This window comes from Rhinatrema bivittatum, chromosome 9 (assembly GCF_901001135.1).
Source record: "Rhinatrema bivittatum chromosome 9, aRhiBiv1.1, whole genome shotgun sequence".
Taxonomy (NCBI): Eukaryota; Metazoa; Chordata; class Amphibia; order Gymnophiona; family Rhinatrematidae; genus Rhinatrema; species Rhinatrema bivittatum.
Window position 1 is genome coordinate 41,779,858 of NC_042623.1, and position 25,945 is coordinate 41,805,802.

A 25,945-nucleotide genomic window follows, 5' to 3' on the forward strand; every position below is an offset into this window, starting at 1 on the left:
TCCAAGAGAATTCTCACCATTCTTCCTTGGACCAGCAGAAGAAATGACAAAGGTGCCTTGTGAACTGCCCTCGTTTCCAGTCGATTGATGGACCATGATGCTTCGGGTAGTGGCCAAATACCTTGAGCCATCCACCCCTGACAGACCGCCCCCCCAATCCTTGAGGCTGGCATTGTGGTCACCACCACCCAGTCTGGAGCTTCCAGATCCACTCCCTTCTTCAAATTGTGACGAGATAGCCACCAGGACAGACTGGATCTGCTGTCCGCCTGCAGTGGCAAAGGCCAATGATACTCCTCTTACAATGGATCCCAATGGGACAAAAGCGCTCTCTGTAGGGAATGCATATGGGCAAATGCCCATGGCACTAAGTCCAGCATGGAAGCCTTTAAGCCCAGCACTCACAAATGATCCCAGACCTTGGGCACTGAGAGGCGTTACAGGGGAGTAATTTGCGACTGCAACTTAACCACTCAAGAACACCCTACCAAGCCGGATATCAAAACGTGTTCCCAGGTACTCCAACATCTGGGTCGGCACTAGATGATTCTTTGCCAGGTTTATCACTCAGCCCAGCAATGGTAACCTCTCCATAACCCATCAAATTGACTGAGAGCATTCCTCTTCCGACTTCACTCAGATGAGCCAGTCATCCAGGTAAGGGTGAACGAAAATTCCCTCTCTTCTCAGGGCCGCCACTACCATCACCTTCGTAAAAGTTTGCAGCGCTGTCACTAGCCCAAAAGGAAGCACCTAAAACTGGAAGTGCTGCCCTAAAACCATGAACCTCAGAAACTTCTGATGCTCCGCACATATGGGAATATGTAGATAGGCCTCTGTCAGGTCCAACAACACCAGAAACTCTCCCCTTTGCAAACCGCTGATATCACCATTTGCAATGTTTTCATGCGAAAGTGCGGAACCCACAATGCCAAATTGAATTTCTGGAGATCCAGAATGGGCCAAAAAGTGCCGTCCTTTTTGGGGACCACGAAATAAATTGAGTACTTCCCCGTCCTTGCTTGACCGGTGGTACTGGAGCAATTGCTTCTAGTCTTTGCACTGCCTCTTGCTTACTTTGGGATGAGCAGTGAGACTCCAAGAAGGCATCTCTGATTGGGTGCGAAAATCCTAAAGTGTAACCAACTCTTATCACATCCAGGACCCATTTGTCCAACGTGACCTTGAGCCACTCCCCATAAAAGCAGACTAATCTTCCCCCCACAGGTTCTACGGAGGATTGGACCATCCTAACTTCATTGTGTAAGAACATAAGAACATAAGAAATTGCCATGCTGGGTCAGACCAAGGGTCCATCAAGCCCAGCATCCTGTATCCAACAGAGGCCAAACCAGGCCACAAGAACCTGGCAATTATCCAAACACTAAGAAGATCCCATGTTACTGATGCAATTAATAGCAGTGGCTATTCCCTAAGTAAACTTGATTAATAGCCGTTAATGGACTTCTCCTCCAAGAACTTATCCAAACCTTTTTTGAACCCAGCTACACTAACTGCACTAACCACATCCTCTGGCAACAAATTCCAGAGCTTTATTGTGCGTTGAGTGAAAAAGAATTTTCTCCGATTAGTCTTAAATGTGCTACTTGTTAACTTGATGAAATGCCCCCTAGTCCTTCTATTATTCGAAAGTGTAAATAACTGAGTCACATCTACTCGTTCAAGACCTCTCATGATCTTAAAGACCTCTATCATATCCCCCCTCAGCCGACTCTTCTCCAAGCTGAACAGTGTAGACTTTACTCCTCCAGCCCCCTGACCAGAAGACTCCCTAGAGGGTCTGCGGGCACCTCAAAAGGACTGCTGGCTTCCCTAGATCTGTTTCTGCCCCAAAACTGAAGAATTCTTGCCGAAGCAAAAACTCCTCATATGCCTAAAATGGGGACAGGGCTGAAAATTCTTCTTGTCACTCTTTTTATCCTTTGGCAATCTATTCCATTTTATCTCCCATAGATGTTTCATCAGCTGGTCCAAATCCTCCCCAAACAAAAGCTTTCCCTTAAAGGGAAGATTACAGAGCTGAGACTTGGACCACATATCCGCTGACCAATTTTGCAACCACAAGAGCCTGCGAGCCGCAACTGCTGAAAACATATTTCTGGCAGACGTGTGAACCAAATCATACAGCGCATCCACCTCGTAAGCTACTCTGGCCTCCAACTGGGCAGGGTGCATGGAATTGGCTGTTCAGGAAGAATCCTTTTCTTGAGCTTGCTGCACCCAGCATATGCAGGCCCTCTGCCTCAGACTACCACATATCACAGTGTGAAGACTCAAAGCTGAAACCTCAAACATTCTCTTTAACTGAATCTTCAGTTTACGATCCTGCGCATCCCTCAGCATGGACAACCCCGCCACTGAGAGGGTCATCTTTTTGATCACCGCCAACACCGCAGCTTCTATTTTTGGAATCCCCAACAGGTCCAAGCTCTCTTCTGTCAAAGGGTATAACTTCACCACTGCCCTGCCAACTTTTAGGCCTGCCTCAGGAGAATCCCACTCCTGATTCACTAACTTCTTCATCTTCTTGGGTAATGGGAAAACCTTAGGTAAATCCCACAGTCCATCCAGAACCGGGTGCACCCCTTCATTATCTGAGTCTTCTTGAGTGACCTTAATCCCTAATTCACCCAGGATTTGCGGAATAAGATGTTGCACTTCCTCATTCCTGAACAAACAGACAACTCTCAGGTCATCTCCTTCTGCCACTGGAATATCCGAGTCAGGGACATCTTTATCAGCCTCCGGATCTGGATCCGAATCACCAACTGGATTGCATCCATGGGACTCTTATTCACCGAATCCTCCTGTAGGTCATCCCAGTCAGCGACATCACTAGAATCCTCCTTCGCCCTGTATTGAAGATCGTCCAGGGCCCAAGAGCCTGAGCAAACCCCCAGCTGGGGGTCACCATTGCCCTCTTGGAAAGACAAAAAGGTTGCTGGTTCAGGGGCTGCTTCCTCCTTGCTCCCTTCCTAGCCATATAGGCCTTGTGAAAGAGCAGGATAAAATTTGGTGAAAAATTCCTCGTCCTACACTCTCCCATTAGACTCCCTCTCCCCACCCTGGTACACTGATGTCACCATGGAAGAAAGTGGAGGAGGGGAGTCCCTGGACATCCTGGAAATAGTCTGTTTCCTATCGCATGCCTCAGAGTCCTGCATCAAAGTCTGACTCTCCTCAGAGGCCTCTGCTGCAGGCTCTGCCAATCTGGTGACTCATTTCCTGCTAACTGCCTCCATGGAAGAGCCCTCTTCCCCGGATGCACAATCCTTGCAGAGCTCGGTTGAATTAAGCTGCCCAGAATGCGCACCACAAGCCTTGCAAGATCCCTGAGCTAAGAAGTCAGCACCATTAACAACGTGCACGTGGCTGGAGTGCCGCTCAGATAAGCAGGCCTGTAGTGGTGCGTGCCAAAAAAGCTCTGCCGCCAGCACAAATCACCCTCCCCGCAAAGCCCTGGAGCCCCGGTTCTGAGGAAGACTTATTACTCACGCTCCCCACGGCGCTATCAACTCCCGCTGAACACACACCAGCAGTCCGTTCCTTCAGGCTGCTGCTTCCAAAAAAATTTTTTTTAACTTAAAAGTACAGTGCTCCTGAGCCAAAGAACCCCTCAGAAAAAAAAAACTTCCCTGAATCTGGACAACATGGGAAAGGAGATCTCGGAAGACATGAAGGAGCCAGGCCCCTGGCTATCAATCCCTCCAGATGTCATTGGCAGAGATCAGACAGAGATCACCAAGTCCCCAATTCACCCGGCTCTACCTGAGGGATGGCCCACGAATGTGCCTAACACCTCAGGGAGTGTCTCTTCTTCTAAATTCCGTCTTCTTCCCTAACTCAAACTTAAATTTTTTTTGTTTTAAACTTCTAACAGTCTGCAGGTTTGCATCTCAGCCATCTGCTTGAGAAAGAGAAATACTGAGGGACTGCAGATGGCACTCTCGGTTATGTAGCAGTGCCTGAAAGGTTTTACTCTCTGCCTCCATCTGCTGGTAGGGATGCAAAACCCACTTGTCTGGACTGATCTGGGGTATGAATAGGAACAGCAGGTACAGAGCATGTAGGCGCACTTTACTTTATGCACTGAAAGTGTCCGACTACTTCACAACTACCTGGGCTCTTTGAAAACTGCCACCTTAAAGCTTTTAGCCAGGGATTATCATCACATCTGGATTTAAAGATTCTCAAAAAAATATGAAGCATCTGTCAGGAAATCAGCCACAGTTTCTGTCTGTCTATAAATCTACAGGGAAATATCTCGAGTGATATAGCCAGATTTGACGTGAAGGTCCACTAAGCCGGCCTCTGCTTCAGGGAAGGTGCCAAACTGCTTCTTAGGAAAGCTGAGCACGGGTCATATCCTCAGATGCTTCATTCGCCAGGCATCGCCTCACTTTTTCCAGGCCATCCCCAGAATCATAAATTAGCTCATCTCACGTTAGTCCTTCAAGACCCATTTATCCATTTTTTTCATCCACGAAACTGCATGCTAAGTGTAAAAAAAAAAATTCTACACAACTGTTGATTTGGCAAAATGCTGACTCGTTAGATGATTCATCAGAACAAGCTGCAAATCAATTTCCCAGCCGCTATGGAAATGACCAACAGTTTCCACACCGGCAAATCTATTTACTTTCATGGAAGATTTGCAATTCTGATTCCGTAAAGTTCTCTGGAAAAAACTTACGTATATGTTGCTGCTTGCGAAACTTCGCCCAGGCATTCCAGTTCAGCACTATCAGTCGGAACTGGACTGAATTATAATGTTTCTCTGCCTGTGCTGTCTTCTGTTCCATCTCTGCCCTCAGGTCTTTCCTGCATGCACAATACTTCACCCAGGCGCTGCAAGCAAAACACAGAGCAAAGAACAGATTAAATATTTAAGGCACACTTTCACCTGAGCAGGGAACAGGATATCCAGAGATCTGCAGCTTGATACGGAGCATACAAGGGACCTTCATTTTTGGTTTTTTGAAATGCTTTTTTTTAATATTTCGTGGGAATTTATTAGGGTTTATTACGACAAGAACAAAAACAGGAGAAAATCAATGGAAAAAAAAAAAAGACTCATTTTTCGGGGTAAATATTCAAGTTCATTTTGGTGGATAAAGGCCAGAACAGTGAAACAATATTAAGCAGATTCTCCCACCCACTCAGCAGCATATCCCTCTTTACCCTACCCTACTTAGCATGTCCTTCTTTCTCCCTGCCCCCATCAAGAATCTCCCTCTCTCCCCCTCCACTGCAACAGTATTCATCCTTACTGGTGATGGCTCCAGGCTCCGCCTCCCTCCTTCCTTGGTAGCATGCTTATCGTGGCTCCTGCACTTCCTCTTTTGTGCAGGCCAGGGAGCCAGCTGGGAAGGGATTCCGGTGGTGGGGGCGGCACGCTTCATATGCCGCATCAGCGGCACCAGACAGCAGCTACTTTGGCTAGCTGGGGAGGAGAGGCGGGACTTAAAAAGTCTTCTCAGTGAGCGCTTTCACAAGTGGAGGGCGGAACTTGAAATGCAGCACGTGGCAGGAAGCCTTGAAACACTGCATCCTCAGCTCTGGAGCTGCTCTTTAATCAGCCTAAAATTAGGGTGAAAATCAGTTTAAACTGAAAATGAAGGGCCCTAAGCATATGGTAGAATGCACTGCCCCGCACAGCGTCATCCTCCAGCGGGGTCTCAGGAAAGCTGATTCCTTTTGTTCAACTTCAATCTTGCTTCCTCCTATTACCACAGTTCTTTCTTTTCTTGCCATAGACATTTTCATGTGATTCCAGCAGAGGTTGCATGTTAGTTTGACATACTCACTTTAACAAGCACTACGCTGAGGAAGGGGCCTGTGTGGTCTCACAAGCTCACGCTATACCTTGTCTTTCTGGTTGGGCCTTCACAGGGGGCTCATGAGCCACTACAACTCCACTTTTCTCCAGGACCAGTATGACTGCCAGAACAACCACACACATTACCCCAAAGGCAAATGCCTACCGGCCTGTGAAGTGTTACAACTAAGGTTCCAGGATAAAAATAAGAGAGGAAAAAATAATTCCCATTTCCAATAACAGCAATTAAAATTGCAATAAATAAAGCAAAATATGCACACTTGCATTTTAAGAGTCTGTGGTATAATCAGGGCTTAATTTGTAGACAAAAAGGAAGTGGAACTGTGGAATGGGGATGGATTGGAAGGGGAGGGAGGGAGCTAGGCCAGGGACATTGTGAACGGCCGGGTACTCTCTCTGTCGCCAAAACTCACACATTCTCTCTTGCACACAATATATGCAAACACACTTTTCACTTTCCATTTCCGTGAGGGAGCCACAACCGATTTCTGGAAGGGACAGAGACAGGATGGAGGCGGTTCAAAGAAGGGCAACCAAAAGGTGGATGGCCTTCATCAAATGACTTATGAGGAGAGATTGAAGAATCTAAATATGTACACCCTGGAGGAAAGGAGGAGCAGGGGTGATATGATACAGACTTTCAGATACTTGAAAGGTTTTAATGATCCAAAGACAACGACAAATCTTTTCCGTTGCAAAAAAATCAGCAGGACCAGGGGTCACGATTTGAAACCCCAGGGAGGAAGACTCAGAACCAATGTGAGGAAGTATTTCTTCACGGAGAGGGTGGTAGATGCCTGGAACACCCTTCCGGAGGAAGTGGTGAAGACCAAAACTGTGAAGGATTTCAAAGGGGCGTGGGATAAATACTGTGGATCCATAAAGGCTAGAGGATATGAATGAGGAGAAGAGGCATGGGGGTGGCTTGCGAAAATGACGGCTACTACCTGGAGATTAATATCCTTATTCAATAAACATACACACGGTTAATGCAACTCCAATATTGCTCTATGCTTCAACGGCAAGAGGAAATATGGAAAAAAGGATTTGCATCCACATAAAAGCAGGGGAGTAGCTTGCTTGTTACAGCGGTTACTACCTCAAACCAAAAATGCCTGATACTTCACTTTCAATGCATATCCAGCATAGCTCTCTGCTTCAACAGCAAGGGGAATGAAGAAAAGATGATTTATATTCAGACAACTACCAACAACGTATGAATTACATAGTCTGGGTAAAACAAATAAGCATGGGTGTAGCTTGCTCGTTACGGCTGTTACTACCCCGAATCAAGCCTGATACTTCACTTAGAATACATATCCAGTGCAGCTCACTGCTTCAACGGCAGGGGGAATGAAGAAAAGAGGATTTATATTCAAACAACCAACAAGGACTGAGTTGCACAGGCTGGGTAAACAAGCGTGGGAGTAGCTTGCTTATTACGGCGGTTACTACCCCAAACCAATTAGCTAGATACTTCACTTAGATGCAGCTCCAGCACTGCTATCTACAATGGCGGGGGTGGAAGGGAAATAGAACCAAAAATGTTATTTAAAGGGACAAGAGTAACAGAAAGGTATGAAAAAAAAAATAAGTTTGAAAGCTTGCTGGGCAGACTGGATGAACCGTTTGGTCTTCTTCTGCCGTCATTTCTATGTTTCTATATCGCCAGCTCTGCTCCGCTTCATCGGGTCCAGGAAAAAGGTAGCAGAACACCCATTCTCAGTCATTCTGCCAGAAATGAATCCCCAGGTAACAGACACATTAAATGTGTTGAATTAAGAGAAATTCAAAACTGATGAGCAGTAGTTCCAATCTTCAAGGCCAGGGCTGAAGCCTTAATTATTGGCACTGCTGCTCACCAGTTTCAGACTTGTGCTAATTCAACTCGTTTTTTGTGTCTGTTCTTTGCTCTGCAGTGTCTGCTTCAGGATAACCCCCCAACCCCTCTCCTGCAGAATAGGAGGACAGGGCTGAATTTGGGGGCAGAATGGCTATTCTCTGCTCTGTGTGCTTCAGGATCACCCCTTCCTCTCCTCTTCCCTGCAGAATGGAAGGGCTGGATCCCCACCTGGACCCCAGCATCCTACAGTGAAGGGAGGGAAGGTGAGCCTGGAGCAGAGAATACATCTATTGCTCTGGCCCTTAAATCTGAAAAAAGTGGTGGAAACACATTCCACGACATTCCCCCACAAATTAAGCCCTGGGTGTAATCCAATGAAAAGGGAACCTGTCTAATAATAGCAATAATGAGAATTATAGTAAGGTAATTTTATTTTGATTTATTTTGTGCTTTCGGTCCAGGCAGGAATCCAACATTGACTCCTGTCTGGACCAAAAACAGGAGATAAATCAAAATAATATTACCTTACTATAATTCTCATTATTGCTATTATTAGACAGGTTCCCTTTTCATTGACTTACATCAGAGAATCTTAAAATACAAGTGTGCACATTTTGCTTTAATTTATTTATTGCAATTTTTATTACCATTAGTGGAACTGGGAATTATTTTTCCCCCCACTCTTAGTCTTATTCTGGGACCTATTTTTGGCAAGACTTAGTGGCACTAATCAAGGATGAACTTGCTGGTGGAGATTCCCACATCTTTGGATGTATTGATTACCCTTTTCAACCAAATCAACATTTGCTTCCAGAAGAGGTTTCAGAAGCGAGGCCAAACCGGTGTGGCACCTCACTTGACATCTAGCTTCCAGTGCACACTAGTGGTCCCAACCAAAGACACTAATCCTTTGGCTTCCCAGGAAGAGCCCATGTAAATGGGTTCCCGCCTGACAGAGGATGAGAGATGTTGATGACGGCTTCACAACCTGTGCCTCTTTATACTGTTTCTGGACATCATATAAGAAAATTGGTTCTTACCTGATAATTTTCGTTACTGTAGTACCACGGATCAGTCCAGACTTCTGGGTTTTGTCCCCGCACCAGCAGGTGGAGACAGATAAAGTTTGACAGCCTCTGCCCTATATATACCTAGGTGCCACCCACAGCCTGCCAGTATTACGTAATGTCAAAGCAGCAGAAAAGCTAACTAACTATATACAAAAAACCATAAAAGGAAAAAAAGAGCATGGACCCCAACTGTAACCAGACCCCAAAACAGGGGAACAGAATTGGGATAACATTATGAGATGTAAAGCAATGCTGATGAAGCGGACTCTCCATTACCTCTACACAGTAAAAAACGGGTGGGACTCTAGACTGATCCGTGATTCTACAGGAATGAAAATTATCAGGTAAGAACCAATTTTCTTTTCCCTGTACATACCCAGATCAGTCCAGACTCCTGGGATGTACCAGAGCGAACACTTAATTGGGATGGGAACCAGAGAGGCCTGCGCGAAGCACACCTTCCCCAAAGTTAGCCACCCCTGGTGCCCGAACATGAAGTCTGTAATGCCTCGCAAAGGTATGTAAGGATGTCCATGTAGCCGCCCGGCAGATCTCTTGTGGTGAAATCTGCTGGCATTCCGCCCAAGAGGTGGCCTGAGAGCAAGTCGAGTGTGCCTGAAGACCCTCAGGTAAAGGTCGACCACAGAGTAAATAAGCCGAATTAATAGCTTCTTTCAACAAGCGAGCTATGGTAGTCTTAGAGGCCATGTTACCTTTCTTAGGGCCGCTCCAGACCACAAAGAGGTGGTCCGAGGCTCGAAACTCATTAGTAATCTCCAAATAGCATAGGAGAGCTCTGCGAACGTCCAATTTCCGCAGATCTCGCAAAAGAGGGTCCGACCTATCCAAATCGGAGAACGACGGAAGTTCCACAGATTGATTCAAATGGAAAGAAGAAACAACCTTAGGTAGAAAAGAAGGGACCATGCGCAAGGAGACACCAGAATGAGATTCGTAGGAAAGGGTCCCTACAGGACAGTGCTTGAAGCTCGGAAACCCTTCGCGCCGAAGTGATTGCTACTAGAAAGACAACCTTCAACGTTAAATTCTTCAAAGTCGCTCTATGTAAAGGTTCAAAGGGCGGGGCACACAGAGCTTTGAGAACTAAATTCAGATTCCAATATGGTCAGGGAGAGCTTACCAGTGGACGTAAATGCCTCGCTCCCTTCAGGAAACGAGCAACATCTGGATGCTTGGCCAACGGTACGCCCTGCACAGGACCGCATAAAGACCCAAGAGCCAGGGAATCCTTACTGAGAAAGAGCTGCCGAGAGGAGAGGGGCGCAAGGGACTAGAGCCTGGGAGATAGAGACCTGACTTCCGCCCCCCTGACATCATCTGGGAGAGACTGCTGCGACTATTTAAATCGCGTCGCAGCGCCAGGTCAGTGGAAGCCTTGCTGAGAAAGAGCAGCCCGAGAGGAGAGGGGCGCAAGGGACTGAGCCTGGGAGATAGAGACCTGACTTCCACCCCCCTGACGTCAGCCGGAAGAGACCTCTGCGACTATTTAAATCGCGTTGCAGCACCAGGTCAGTGGAAGCCTTGCTGAGAAAGAGCCGCCCAAGAGGAGAGGGGCGCAAGGGACTGAGCCTGGGAGATAGAGACCTGACTTCCACCCCCCTGACATCATCCAGGAGACACCACTGCGACTATTTAAATGGCATCGCAGCGGCGCGCAGCGGTCGGCTCGCAGCTGTCGGCGCACAGCCGAAGCCGTGCGCCAAAGGGGCGCGCCCCTGAGGGAGAATTGGTTGTGGAAACGGATGGGGAAAAAACGAAAGATGAAGATCGCGGCTTCCACACCTGTATCAAAGGAAGTAAAGGGTCCGATGGACACTCATCTTGTGGGAAGGGTGAGTCAGACTTCGAGGGAAGTCATTTCTGATATCTCCTTTTCGTCGGGGGCGACAACTAGTCCCGCCCATGACCAGCTATCTAACATACTTCCAGTCAGTGATGGGATTAGTGACACAATGACTACCCCAAGCTTGATGGACTTAAAAACTATCAAGGAGAGAGAGAATAAACCATTAGCCCAGGCTCTTACTGCTATTGAGGAGAGTGGAAGTAAAATAGCAGGGAGTGTAATTGATCTGCCAATATTATCAGAATCTGAAATGATTGAACCTGATAATATTATACTCCTTGATGTATGTAAAGCCGTTACAAAGATGGAGAGGAATTTATCCCTATCTATGACCCAATCCACAAATTTCTTTGATGAGACCAAGGAAATGCTGAAGGATCATGGAAGGCGTATTGAATGTGTGGCGCATGCAGGTGCAGCCTCAGCAGCACAAATTACATCACTGCAGTCAAGTGGAGCCATTCTTATTAAAGATACTCTGATAATATACAAGCAAACAGAGGGACTGAAAAACAGTTTAAGAAGTAAAAATCTAAGGTTTTTGAACTTCCCTATTACAAGGTAATTATCAGCACAGAAACTGTTTAAGAAATACGCAAAAGAAATTTTGGGTGTATCTAACGATCTGTTAATTTCTAAGATATATTACATATCAAATATGAAAAGAGTGGGGGTAGCACCTGAAGGGGGTATGGATGTATTATCTGTTGAAAATCCAAACTTAACATCTTTCTTGGAGGCGTCAGTAGACGACATCCAAACAAGAGCCACGTTGATTGTGGCTTTTGGTTTGGAGCAAGAAAACAATTTGGTAATGCAGAGATACTTAAAAAATAAAGGTTTCAGCTTCTGTGGCCAATTAGTTCAAGCATTTCCAGACATCTCTAGAGATACGCTATCAAGAAGAAAACAATTCCTTACAAAGAGACAGAGGGTGGTTTCCTTAGGAGCCACGTTCTTTCTCAAATTTCCCTGTAAATGCATTGTTGTATATCAAAAGAATAAGTTTGTCTTTCTTGATCCTGCACACCTAGAAGTTTTTCTATTTGATAAGGGTGGATGAGGGTCGTATAACAGCTTTCATTGGATAATGTAACTGGTTTAAATAGAAATATGGCTCTAAGTGTTCAAAATTGATTGAATATTTCCTAAATGTATTTTTTTGATTGGCTTCTCAGATTGAGAACTTAAAAATGGTAATACATAAAGGTAATTTCTTTTTTATGTATGTTTAAAACTTTGGTAATGTTATTCCAAAATTTACCTGTTTTTCTTTCTTATTATAAATGTATTAAGAAATTTAATAAAGTATAAATTGAAAAAAAAAGACCCAAGAGCTGCTGCCTGGACCCGCAACGAACTACAAGACAGTCCCTTGGCTAAATCCGCCTGAAGGAAACCTAGAATATCGGACACCGCGGCACGAGTGGGAACAATCTCTCTTGCCACGCACCAGGAGTCGAAAACCTTCAAGACTCGAACGTAAGACAAAGAAGTAGATGTCTTATGCGATTGCAATAGTGTAGTGACTACCGCCGCGGAATAGCCTTTGCCCCTCAGGCGCTGTCTCTCAAAAGCCATGCCGCTAGAAGGTTCGGGGCCGGATGGAAACGCAGAGGACCATCCACTGCCAGATGAAGCAAATCCACGAACCACTGCCTGTGTGACCACTCGGGAGCTACCATGATCACGTTCGCCGGGTGTCCTTCTATGCATCTGATCACCTTGCCTATTAAGAGGCCAAGGAGGGAACACGTACAGGAGAACCGTCATCAGCCAAAGAAGAACCAGAGCATCCACGCCTTCCGCTCCTGGTTCTCTGCAGCGAGCGAAGAATCGCAGGGCCTTGGAATTTTTGTATGTCGCCATTAGATCCATATGGGGAATGCCCCACCTGTCGCAGAGTAGTTGAAAGGCTTTGTCCGCCAGCTCCCACTCGCCGGGGTCGAGACGATGCTGACTCAGAAAATCCGCTTGAACGTTGTCCACCCCTGGAATGTGGGCTGCAGCTATGCTGAGGAGATGCTGCTCCGCCCAGTCTACTAACAGGGGCGCTTCTTCTGCTACGGCACGACTTCTGGTGCCTCCCTGACGATTGATGTAAGCCACTGTGGTCGCATTGTCGGATAACATCCTGACCGACATCCCCTCGATCAACGGGAGGAACACTTGTAGCACGAGGCGGACTGCTTTGGTCTCTAGCCAATTGATGGACCATCGCGATTCTTCCTGAGACCACCGCCCCTGCACAGAGGTCCTCAGACAAACTGCACCCCGGCCTGAGAGACTGGCATCTGTGGTCACCACTGTCCAATCCGGAACCACCAACAGGACTCCTCTGGTCAAATTGTCCCTGATCAACCACCAATGTAGACTGGAGCGAGGGGAGTTTGTCAATGGCAGAACCAGATGGAACTGCTCAGAGGTTGGATTACAGTGGGAAAGCAAGGCTGACTGTAAAGGCCGCATATGAGCGAAGGCCCAGGGAACTAGCTCCAAAGTAAAAGTCATAGATCCTAGTACTTGTAAATAATCCCAAACAATGGGCTGGGACTTGTTGAACAAGGACTGCACATGCCTCTGCAACTTGACAATCCTGTTGGTCGTGAGAAAGACCTGACCCTGCCAAGTGTCGAACAAAGCTCCCAAATACTCCAAAGACTGGGAGGGGATGAGGTGACTCTTGGCCATATTGATCACCCAGCCAAGCGCCTTCAGCAGCTGCAACACCCGCCGGATCGCCTCCTGGCAAAAAGCTTCTGACTTTGCCCGAATCAGCCAATCGTCCAGATAGGGGTGTACCAAAAACCCCTCTCTGCGCAGCCGGGCTGCCACGACTACCATGATCTTGATGGTCCTGGGCGCTGTAGCGAGACCAAAGGGCAGAGCCTGAAACTGATAATGTCTCACCAAAATTGCAAATCTCAGGAACTGCTGATGATCCTTCCTGATGCCTACACGGAGATACGCCTCCGTGAGGTTCAGAGACGCCAGGAACTCCCCAGGATGTACCTCCGCGATCACAGACCGGAGCGTTTTCAAACGGAACCTTGGAATGCTCAGACATCTGTTTACCCTTTTTAAATCTAGAATGGGAAGGAAGGACCCCTCCTTCTTTGGCACCACGAAGTAGATGGAATATCGGCCTGTGCGCTGTTCCGAGGGAGGAACTGGCACAATGGCCCCCAGGTCGAGAAGACGTTGCACCGTCAGCTTGTCCCGCCTGGCACTTCATGGCGTAGCCACAAGGAGAGACCAGAAACTATTAATGCAGTTGGCGTGCAAAATCTAAAGCGAAGCCATCTCTTATCACAGAGAGGACCCACTGGTCCGACGTGATCTTGGCCCATTCCTTGTAAACAGAGAAGTCTGCCCCCTACCACTGGCACCGAGGAATGGATCGGCTGCCCTCGAAAGGACTGAGACCACGACTGTTGTCTGTCTATAGACTGAAGGAAAGTTGAAGTGGACGCTCGGGGCGTACGAGTCCTCCGATCACCCCAAAAACGAGATCTTGAGGAAAACGAAGACCTCGGCTTAGGCCTATCTTCGGGAAGGCGATGGACCGTATTCTCTCTCAAAGACTGAACCAAGTCTTCAAGCTCCTTGCCAAATAGCAACTTTCCCTTAAAAGGAAGAGAGCCCAACCTAGATTTTGAAGACACATCCACCGCCCAGTGTCGTAGCCACAATAAGCATCTAGCCAAAACTGCTGAGACCATGGAACTAGCAGAAGTCCGCAGAAGATCATACAGAGCATCTGCACAGCGCCCAGCTTGCCGAGCTTCCTCCTCGGAGAGAGACTCATTGGCCAGAAGTTGTTGAACCCAGCAAAGGCCCGCTCTCAATCCAAAATTACTACACATGGCTGCTCGGACCCCCAGCGCCGAGATTTCAAAACTTTTCTTCAGCTGCAGCTCAAGTTTTCGGTCTTGCCAATCCTTGAGAGCTGTACCGCCTGTGATCGGAATAATCGTCTTCTTCTTAACTGCAGCGACAGTGGCATCAGTCTTCAGGACTCGCAGAAGCTCTAGAGCCTCCTCAGTTAGAGGATAGAGCTTATCCATGGCCTTCGTAACTTTGAGGCCCATATCCGGTATATCCCATTCCCAGTACAGTAAATCCGTCGCTGAAAAATGGAAAGGGAAGATAGTAGGCAGGCCCCTCAGACCCAATAAAACCGGATCCATAGACCCTAAGACCGCTAGATCCTGTGTCGGTTCATTGCCCAACTCCTTCAAAATAGCCGGGATAAGAGGGTAAGCTCATCCCTTCGGAATAACCGGACTACCTTAGGGTCATCTCCCTCCATGCCATGTGTATCACATGCAGCACTCTGCTGCAGGTCCCCCTCACCCTCTATCCCCCTCGGGGGAGGGGTGGCCAGGCCCTGATCCTCTGATTCCAGAGAAACATCAGAGAAGGAACTAGAATCATCCTGTGGCGCCTGGGACCTTAAAGGGCATTTATCCTTGTGGGCTTCCTGCTCTGAGCGGCTCTGGACCCGTTTCCGGGATTTTGAGGGTAAAGGTGAGAAACTCCTATCCCTGCCGTGTCTCTTCGCGGCTTTCTTAGCTCTAAAGGCCTTATGTAAAAATTGAATATAATCTGAATTTGATGAGGATGACGAAGAGGAATCCTCCCTATCTGCAGGGGCATCCCCCCTTGCAGACCGCGGCGATTTCACCGTGCTAGACCCCCCCTACGGGCAAACGCTGCTGCGAGTGATGCCAAGATAAAAAATTTACACCCAACCGGCCGGCCCTGCCATGCCGAAACCGTCCAAAATGGCGCCCATTCCCACACTCGGTGGGAACAGAGCCGAGGGAAGGAACGGCATCTCCCCGAATGTGCAGGTAACTGAAGAGACGCGCAGCATGACCCCCCCTGGCAGTCTGTGAGGTGCCCTCACCCCCTGGCATGCAAGAAGGACACAGATCCTCACCGGATAAACGACCACGCGCCGAGCCGCATGCCCTGCACGCTGCCCTCTGGGACATATCGGGCCGAGAGAAAAAGTAACTTTTTTTTTTTTTAAACGGCAAACAGGAGCAAAAAACCGCAAGCACCGAAATAAAAAGCCCGTCGAGGGAAGGGAGAGTCGAAGGAAACAAAAAATTCTCTTTTTTTTTTTTTTTTTTTAATTTAATTAGGAGTACTTGCCCAGCACAAGAAGGGGTCTTGCCACCGTGTCTCCAGGGGTGAGTGAGCCGGGCTTCCCGGTATCAACCCCTCAGCTACTGAAGAAAGGGCTATCGGGTCCTTGACCACAGCCGCCTCTTAAACCAGGAGGGATTGCACTTCCCCTGGGAAGCCGAGGAGATCCTCGCTGAGGAAAAAGCCTCTTAAACCTCACTGTCTTTTCTTCTTTTCTTTTCTTTTTTTTTTTTTTACAAACAAGTCCTAGCAAAAAGAAGATATTAAATTAAAATGGAACCTCTAACTAACTGCCTCAGACTAATACAGACTGTGGGTAAGCAAACCTAGCACCTGCTGGAGACAGAGTAATACTGGCAGGCTGTGGGTGGTGCCTAGGTATATATAGGGCAGAGGCTGTCAAACTTTCTCTGTCTCCACCTGCTGGTGCGGGGACAAAACCCAGGAGTCTGGACAGATCCGGGTACATACAGGGAACAGTACTTTCTCCTTGAGACCAGGAAACTTCAGTGCCTAGGACTGGCTGGGGAGGCATCTCTAGGTCCCTCAACTAACACTCCCCTCTCATGGATAGCTCTGCTGGCCTACCTACAGCCTGATACCCAGAAGATTCTGGCCAAAGCCTTCCTTGACTCCGGCGCGGTGGCAATTTCATTGAGTAGACTCTGGTCTGCAGTCATGACAATCCAGTGGACCCAGTGCCCCATCCTCTCCTAATCTTCTCGATATATGGAAAGCGGCTGCCTGGGAGAATCACGACTGTGATCCAACCCAGGACACTCAGAGTAGGCCTCCTTGACCACAATCATTTTACTTCCTCAGGTGCTCTGTCAACCTCCTAGTCCTGGGTTTATCCTGGCTCCAGTGACATGGGCCTACCATGGACTGGTCTATAGGGGATACCCAGTCATGAAACCCATATTGCCTACAGCATTGCCTCAATCCAATCGTCCCTTCTACCATCATCGCAGTCTCAGATCTCGCAATACCACCCAGTCTCCCTCAGGTCTATGCGGCCTTCCAAGACATATTCAGCAAAAATCAAACCAAGATCCTTCCCCTCATCGACCCTATAACTGCCCTATTGACCTCCAGCCAGGGAAGGTTCTACCTTGTGGGAGAGTGTACCCTCTGTCGGTGCCGGATTCCCAAGCAAACATTGAGTTCATTAAGGAAAACCTGAAGCGAGGGTTTATCCATCCCTCTTCATCACCTGCAGGAACAGGGTTCTACTTCGTCAAGAAGAACAGATCTCTGAGGCCTGCATTGATTATCGTGGTCTAAATTCTATCAATGTTAAGAACAAATATCCATTACCCCTTATTTCTGAACTCTTTGATCACTTCCAAATTGCTAAGATTTACATTAAACTGGATCTTCAAGGCAGTAGCATACTAAGGGGGTTGTGGTCCACCCTGGGTAACAGCCAGCACGGGAGTGCTAGCCGGGAGGGGGTTACCATTGAGAGGAAGGTTGGCAGCTGCAAGCAGAGCCCATCCTGCTCATGGTAGAAGAAGAGGAAGGCCGCCAGGCCGCAAGTTGAGCCCATCCCACTCACTGAAAAAGAAGAGGAAGGCCGCTGGGCTGCGAGTGGAGCTTGTCTTGCTCGCAGCAGAAGAGGGGGCTGCCAGGCCATGAGTGATGAAAAAAGGTGACAAGAGCGGCCGGATAGCTGCAAGAAGCTGAAAAGGGAGAGGGCCAGAATGACACACGTGAGCATATGTGATTGAGCGAGAAAGGGGTGTGTCAGTATGTGTATGTATATTAGTAAGAAACTGAGAGCATGTGAGTGTGCATACGGAAGTGAGGATGTGTGTGTGTGTGTGTGTGTGTGTGTATGGGAGTAAGAGATTGGGAGCCTGTATGTGTGTATGGGAGTGCATGTGTGGGTGTGTAAGTAAGAGGCTGGGAGTGCGTGATGGGTATGGGGGTGAGGGTGAGGGTGCATGTCTGTGTGTGAGAGAGGGAACCTGTGTGAAGGGGTGTGTATGTGTGAGGGAGAAACAAATGGAGGGAGCCTGTGTGTAGGTGTGTGTGAGAGTGTATGTAAGAGAGAAAAGGAGCCTGCGTGAGGGAGAGGGGAACCGGAGATCACTGGGCGGGGTTACAGAGAAGTGAACTTTGGGGGAGGGGTGACAAAGGAAGTATCTATCCCAGGTGCCAAATACTTTAGGTACGCCACTGCTTCGAGGAGCCTACAATCTCAAGAGAATCAGACAAGGGGATGAATGGAAGATAAATTTCAAACTGAACCTACAAAAGTTGGTGCAGCTTATGCACCAAATACTAAGGCATTCAGATATATCTCATGTATATTCATTAGGGATAGCCTGGAAACCCAGCAGGCTAGGGGAGGCCCGAGGATTAATTTGAGCGCCTTTTCAGTCAAATAAGTCTTCCGGGGCAGAGGTATGGAGTATCAGTCTCTATGGATCTCTAATCAAGTCACATCTCAGCTTATCCACTTACCATCATAGATTAACAATAAGCATGACATTGATCTTTCTCTCCTTTTCCCTTTTGATGCTATTTAGATGCCAGGCTCATTTCCCCCCACTTGCAAAGTGGCTGATTGCAAATCTCTGACAAAAAGAATTTGGGATCCCAATGATTGCTAGTATTAAAGCAAAGCCTAACCTACCAAACCCATACTTACTCGAAGGACATTCTCAGCAGGTTGGTGCCATAAAACGCACATGCTTTTGTGAATAACTCCGGAGAAAGCTGGGAAAAGGCATTAGAGGATATTAATAAGGGGACACTAAAACAACAGCATGGCACTGCACTGTTATTCATGTCAAACATAATAGTAGCTTCACAGTGCACAATACTGAGAGGAGAGAAGGAGAGAGAACATACACAACATGCACATTTAGGGGGCAATTTTGAACAGCTCCCCCTAGTTGAAACTGCATGCACACACCTTACGCCTAATTTTCAGAAGGAAACTACTTGGTAATTTCTCTTTCAAATGTCCTACCTTTCGAGATATGCATATAAAGCGCCTACATGCTTTGCACTTGTTACTTGAACAGGATGTTGACTGGAGTATAACAATGTCCATACAGTCGAAAATATCAGTGTACGTGTGCTCTTTACTCCCCCAATCCGAATACACCACTGGCAGAGATTTGCATACAATGAACAGCAATGCCTGCAAATCTATCTCATGCATATTCATTGATATACTGAAAACTAGACTTGTTTGTGGCTCCTGAGGACTGGGGTTGGCCACTCCTATATTAACTAGCTCCAAATTATTCATATTTATGTGGCATCATAATGAAATTCCTTTATTTTTGCCCTTTTCACCCTCCATTTTTGAAACCCCCTTCCTTGCCCTTCCCAGACAATATGGCGGGCCAGCTCTGGGGAACCCTTGCCAGCCCAAAGGCAGGATGGGCACCTCCTCCGAGACTCAACCTAGCACTGCTCACTGGCTGGCAAAGGGGCTGCCACCATAGTCATAGTCATCTCTTCCGTCTCTCTTCCTCCCTGGGCCTGAGGGTACCACTTCCACAGCATGTCCTGGCCTGACTGGCTCTAAAACCAGAGCCCTAGCATCACAGCCTACAGTGCTCAGATCTACCATCAGGATCGCACTGTCAGCAAGTTTCTCACAGATCATTTTATATCACATTTCTGTTTTTTTTTTCCCAAAAGACAAGCAGGAAGACATTTTTGCAAGGAATGTGAAAAGAAAACTCATATCAGTACACTTTTTACCAGCTGTGCTTCATCTGTTCCAAAAAGGTACTCCAAGTAACTCTCTGTCACCGGCTTTATCTTTGGTCTCATTGATTCATCTATAAATATATCCCTATAATAAAATGAAGGAGTGTGTTACACGAGCAAGAGGTTTTAGAGAATCAAAAGGACCTGAATAAAGCAAAGCTTTTCACGACTAAATCTTCAAAGATGCACACAACGGTTATGCTCTGAAAACATGCAGTCATCCCCCAAAATTTGCAAAGACTCACTGTGGGAGTGGGGGGGGGGGGGGCGGGTAAAATGCTGTCCTGTTATTTTATAATTATTGTTTTGCCCTTTTTTGTTGCTTTTAACTTGTTTTATGAAGTGATTCTAGTGTTTATTATAGTAATTGTTCCCTGCATGATTTCATGTCTATTTTATGTATGTTTTTTGGAACTCACATAGAATTTAAGATACTGTGACTAATAAATCTTTCTTAAATTAAATTAAATTTAGCATTTTACAGAAAAGCAGTCTAGAAATGCAATAAAAAATAGTTGAAGAAATGAGCTATTCTTTTGGCTCGGTCTTGTCAAGACGCAAATAAACTTACAGGTAAGGAAGGCCATATGCAAAAGGTTTGGCCTGCTAACCTTTGCAGTTAGCCAGATAAATCCCAAAGGTTTCAATTCTCCCCTGCACACCAGGCAAATTGTTGCCCGGAAAAAATGTACCTAGGCAAACAGAAGCGATGCTGGAAGCATTTCAGGGTTTGGTTTCATTATGTTTGGCCTGCATGGACCAAGTTCCCCAGGTGAATCTGACCAGTCAAACAGCAAGCCTAAACTTACCTGGTCGACTCTGGGTTAGCTTCTGATTGGATATTCAGCTGTTGCGGAATCGGGCTGAAAAGTTAGATAAACTCAACGGGGCATAGTTGCCCGATGAACTTTGATAAGGCTGGCTGCATATTAGCCTCAAGGAGAGCAATAGGCTCCATTTTTGCAGGAAAGGCAGATCCAGTCTTGATTTTATCCCTCTGCACCCAGTGACTTGTAATTCTGATTTCCCTAACAGAAGCAGGACTAAGAGGCCCCTGCATGCACAGGAAAAATCCAGGGCTGGATCAGCCTGGCCTGCAAAAATGGTGCAGCTGGTTAACCCTATTTACAGTACTGTGGGGATGGCAAGGTTTCTCATTGTGAAAAGTTTCCATAATCTTTCAATGGAGACATATCACAGCAAATCTTTGTATATATTATCCCTCTGTGTGTATGTCAGCAATTGTAATTGTGAAGACTTCAAATATTTTTTAAGCAGTCTGTACCATAAAAGATCAGATTGTCCCTTCTCCATCATTCGCTTAATGGTCTTTTCCAAAAATAATAGTGGATCTGCTGGACACATGATACACAAACCACAAAGCAGAGCCTGTCAAAACAAGAGCAGTACATTGATATGTGTTCCTTGACTGAGAGACACAATTGAGACAGCAGCTTAAAACATATATTCAGACACAGTCCGGATAGCAAAGTTAGCCGGATAAACTTATCCGACTAACTTTAGAGGCATATTCAATAGTGCAGGTACACTATTGAATACAGCCTGCTATCTTAATTAGTTAGCCGGATAACTATAGCCAGTTAACTTTAGCACAGCTCTTTGACTTGACCAGACTTAGCTGGCTAAGTCATTCGGCTAACTCTGAATATCAGAGTTAGCCAGTTAACTTAGCCAGCTAACTCAGCTCCTTCCAGTTATGCTCCTGGACCGCCCCTAACTTATCCAGCTAAATTCTAGCCACAAAACTTATTAGCTGGCTACAATTTAGCCAGATAAGGGCTGAATATAACCGGGTAAGCCATTTAGACGGATAACTATTTTGTTATCCTACTAAATGGCTTTTGAATATGGACCTCATTGGGTCTTATTTTCAAAAGCATTTATACACTTAAAACTGGGTTTTACATGTGTAAATGCACTTTATTCGTGTAAATGGGCTTTTGAATATTGCAACAATATATGCCATTGAATTGTTAATAGGCTTTTACCTGCGTTAAGTGCTCTCAACACAGGTAAATGTCCTTTGACAATTGCCTCAATAGTATGTTACATTTACATATGTAACTGCTTTGAAAATTCACCTCATTATGTTGCAATTTATTGTAAGCAGGATGTTGCAGAAATTGCAAGGCATAAAAATAAAAATCTTTGAGGATCCCTCATTTGAACAACAATGTAAACAATTTTAGAGTAGTAACATGAAGATAGCAGAAGGATATCTGAGATTCCACCAGCTTTACATTCCCATGATACCTACTTGAATGTGATGATGTACCTGGGATTGCTGGAGGAGGCATAGCAGAATTTTATTTATTTATTTAAGGTTTTTATATACTGGCATTCATGATACAATTACATCATGCTGGTTTACATTTAAACCGGGGTGCAATATAGACATCAAACTTGAACTATAGTGCAGAAGAAAGCAGTTACAAATAACAAGGACTGTTGAACTGGAAGAAGAGAGAAATAAAGGAAAAGGTTAATAACGGCAAATTATTTACAAAGAGATGAAATTGAGCTGACTTTGTAATGTAAGTAGATGGAGAAGGGCATTAATTGGAGTCCGGGAAAGCTTGCTTAAACAGCCAAGTCTTAAGTCTTTTCCTAAAGGTTGGGAGGCAGGGCTCCTGTCTGAGATCGGGGGGGATGGATTTCCATAACGGAGGACCAGCTGTAGAGAGGGCTTGATCTCTTAAGGTAATATGTCTAGTGGTTTTGGTGGGAGGTACCTGGATTGATCCTCTGTATGCGTCTCTGGTGGGTCTTGAGGAGTTGTGTAAGTGGAGAGGGATTTGTAGGTCGATTGTGGTGTGTTGATGGACGGTTTTGTATATAATGGAGATGGATTTGTAGATGATTCTGAAGTGGATTGGTAACCAATGTAGATCTTTTAGACTTGGAGAGATATCCTTTTCCTAGTGTTTGTCAGTAAACGTGTTGCCGCATTTTATACCATCTGAAGCGGTTTGGTATAGGAGGAAGGGAGACCTAGTAAGATAGAGTTACAATAATCTAACTTTGAGAAAATAATTGCTTGGAGGATCGTTCTGAAATCTTGAGCGTGGAAGAGAGGCCTTATCCTTTTTAGCACTTGGAGTTTGTGGAAACAGTCTTTGGTAGTTCTATTGATGGAAGCTTTGAAGTTCAACCGATCATCAATTATCACTCCTAAGTCTCTCACTTGAGTGGCTGGTGGGTTGGCTGGCTGAGTAGAGGTGGAATTGCTGTTCTCAGGAGAGATGAGAAGTAGTTTGGTCTTGAGGAATTTAATACTAGGTTTAGGCTGTTGAGGAGGCATTTGATTTCTTGGTGGCAGGTTTCCCAATGATTAAGTGTTTTCGAAAATGTGTCTTTAATGGGGATCAGGATCTGAATATCATCTGCGTAGAGAAAATGTTTTAGGTTGAGGTTGGTGAGGAGCTGGCAAAGAGGTAGAAGGTAGATGTTAAAGAGCGTCGGAGACAGTGAGGAACCCTGTGGGACTCCTACGGTTGAGTTATAGCATGATGATTCTTTGTTCTGGATTTTAACCTTGTAACCTCTATTGCTGAGAAACGTTTTAAACCAAGTTAGAGCCATGCCGGTAATTCCTATGGAAGCTAACTGGTTAATGAGGATGGAGTGGTTGACAGTGTCAAAAGCTGCCGAAAGGTCTAGTAGGACTAGTAAGAAAGATTGACCTTTGTCGAGACCCAGAATGAGGTAGTCTGTCAGGGAAGTGAGGAGGGATTCTGTGCTTAAATTTTTGCGGAAACCGTATTGGGAGGCAAATAGGAGTTTGTTATCTTCAATGTAGTCCGATAGTTGAGAGTTTACTAGTTTTTCCATAATCTTAGCAATGAAGGGAAGGTTGGCTATTGGGCAGAAGTTGTTAGGGTCTTTATGGTCCAGATTAGGTTTTTTTAGGAGTGGTTTGAGTGAGGCCAATTTGAGGTCGTCTGGGTAGAAACCTTGGGAAAGAGAACAGTTAATGATGTCCACCAGTGTTTTGGAGATAGAGTCTGGAATTGTCAAGAGAAGTTTGGTGGGAATATGATCCGCAGGATGAGAGGAAGGTTTCATTCTTCTTAAAACAACTTGTATCTCAGTAGAGGAGATGGGTTCGAAAGCTTCAAGGCAAATGTTTTTTATGGAAGGCTGCAGAGAGGACGAGAGGGCGGCGGTATTGGCGGGCAGTTGAGTTAGGAGGCTGAAGATTTTGTTTTGGAAAAACAGAGCGAGTTCTTCGGCTTTGGATTGTGCTAGGTTACTGGGAATTTCCGGAGAGTTGATCTGAGTGAGACTAGAAACATAGGCAAAGAGAGCTTTGGCGTCAAAGACCAGGTTATGGATCTTAGACGCGTAAAAATCCCTTTTTGATTTTGAGGTAGAGGACTTGTACTGATGTAGCGTAAATTTGTAGGCAGACAGAGTACTAGCACATGGGGCTTTACGCCATTCGCTCTCTTTCTGTCTTAAACTTTGAATGCTAGGCACGGAAAGAGAGAGCAATGGCACTTTAGCTGATCTAGAAAAGGCAAAAGTCTAAGGTGGAAAATCGCATTGGTGATACTAATACTGATGCCACCAGGTGGATGACCCTGTCTTCTCTCAGATTATTTCAGCTCCTCTTCCTCCAGCATGTCCTGCTCTAGCTCCCTTTCCAACTCCAACTCCCTATCCATCTCCCCCTTCGTTGACTCCCTTTCCACTCCATCTCTTCTTCTGACTTCCTATCCATCTTCTGCTGCACTTTCATCAATCTTGAGCAGGAGTAAATCTATTCAGTCTTGAGAGCGCTGCCTAGGTGGGCAGGTCTGTGAGCTGATCAGAGTGGAGGGGATTAATGGTGCATTGTAAGGATATCATGTATGGATATCTTACTGTAGATTACTTGATTTAAGTAATAAACTTATGATACAAATTCATTATGAATCCCCCCCCCCCCCAAGGGAGAGAGAGGTAAAGAGCACGCTACCATTTAAGTGAACTGCAGCAGAGAAAACCAAGGGGACAATGCAGCTATGTAACATGAGCTATCCGCCCAGGAAACACAGAATGAGATTGAAAAGGTTGCCAGACCCCTTACTGTGACGGTGCTTAAAAAACCATTGAACAGATAAGTCAGAGACTCAGGTAGGGGAATTTGCATGTCACAGCCCCCTGGAATACTGTTGGTACCTTGCAGTGAAATATCACTTTAAAATCATACAGAACTATGACTAGAAAAGTCCTACATTGGAGAATTCTGAATGAGAGAGGGATTTATGAGAGAAATGTACTGAAAAACCAGTTCTAGGAAACAAACAGATTCTCACCCTTACTAAGAAGGGGAGTCAGACCCTTGGGTACCCAGTTCTCAGACAACAGAAAAAAAGCCGAACAGGAAGAAAGGGTTTGCATATATTTTCTTTTCATGGTCCTGCCTTGGCCTTTTGGCTATGAGGAGGTGACTCATCCAGGCTGGGTAACAGTGAATGACTAGCCATGAGCTTATCAGAGCTAAAATCACTGAAAGCTGAGACTGCGGAGGTTGTGAATCACTGAACACTAAACAAGCATGGATTCACCAGGGGAAGGTCCTGTCAGACAAATCTGATTGACTTTTTTGACTGGGTGACTAGGGAATTAGATCGAGGAAGAACACTAGATGTCATCTACTTGGATTTCAGCAAAGCTTTTGATATGGTACCACACAGGAGGCTTGTGAATAAAATGAGAAGCTTAGGAGTGAGTGCCGAGGTAGTGGCCTGGATTGCAAACTGGTTGACTGACAGAAGACAATATGTGATGGTAAATGGAACTTACTCTGAAGAGAGAGCAGTGTTGAGCGGAGTTCCGCAAGGATCGGTGTTGGGACCGGTCCTGTTCAATATCTTTGTGAGCGACATTGCGGACGGGATAGAAGGTAAGGTTTGTCTTTTTGCAGATGACACTAAGATCTGCAACAGAGTGGACATGCCGGAAGGAGTGGAGCGAAATAGACAGGATTTAAGGAAGCTAGAAGAGTGGTCAAAGACATGGCAGCTGAGATTCAATGCCAAGAAGTGCAGAGTCATGCATATGGGGTGTGGAAATCCGAAAGAACTGTATCCGATGGGGGGTGAAGGGCTGATGTGCACAGAGCAGGAGAGAGACTTTGGGGTGATAGTGTCTAACGATCTAAAGTCGGCGAAACAATGTGACAAGGCGATAGCTAAAGCCAGAAGAATGATGGGCTGCGTAGAGAAAAGAATATCTAGTAAGAGAAAGGAAGTGATGATCCCCTTGTACAGGGCCTTGGTGAGGTCTCACCTGGAGTACTGTGTTCAGTTCTGGAGACCGCATCTCCAAAGGACAGAGACAGGATGGAGGCGGTCCAGAGAAGGGTGACCAAAAAGGTGGTTGGTCTACATAAAATGACTTATGAA

The 25,945-nt window shown here is 46.1% G+C and overlaps 1 protein-coding gene across 2 annotated transcripts in view; it reads right to left on the reverse strand.

The window, feature by feature from the left end:
• FBXL13 (F-box and leucine rich repeat protein 13) overlaps positions 1-25,945 on the reverse strand; it is a 310,049-nt gene that overhangs the window by 269,671 nt on the left and 14,433 nt on the right. For both annotated transcript variants that reach the window (XM_029617147.1, XM_029617148.1), the window contains exons 2-5: positions 20,818-20,921; positions 19,524-19,617; positions 18,454-18,521; positions 4,715-4,869 (exon numbers count right to left, since the gene is read on the reverse strand). In XM_029617147.1, coding sequence (XP_029473007.1) covers positions 4,715-4,869; positions 18,454-18,521; positions 19,524-19,617; positions 20,818-20,921 — 421 coding nt within the window. The remainder of the gene's footprint in view (positions 1-4,714; positions 4,870-18,453; positions 18,522-19,523; positions 19,618-20,817; positions 20,922-25,945) is intronic.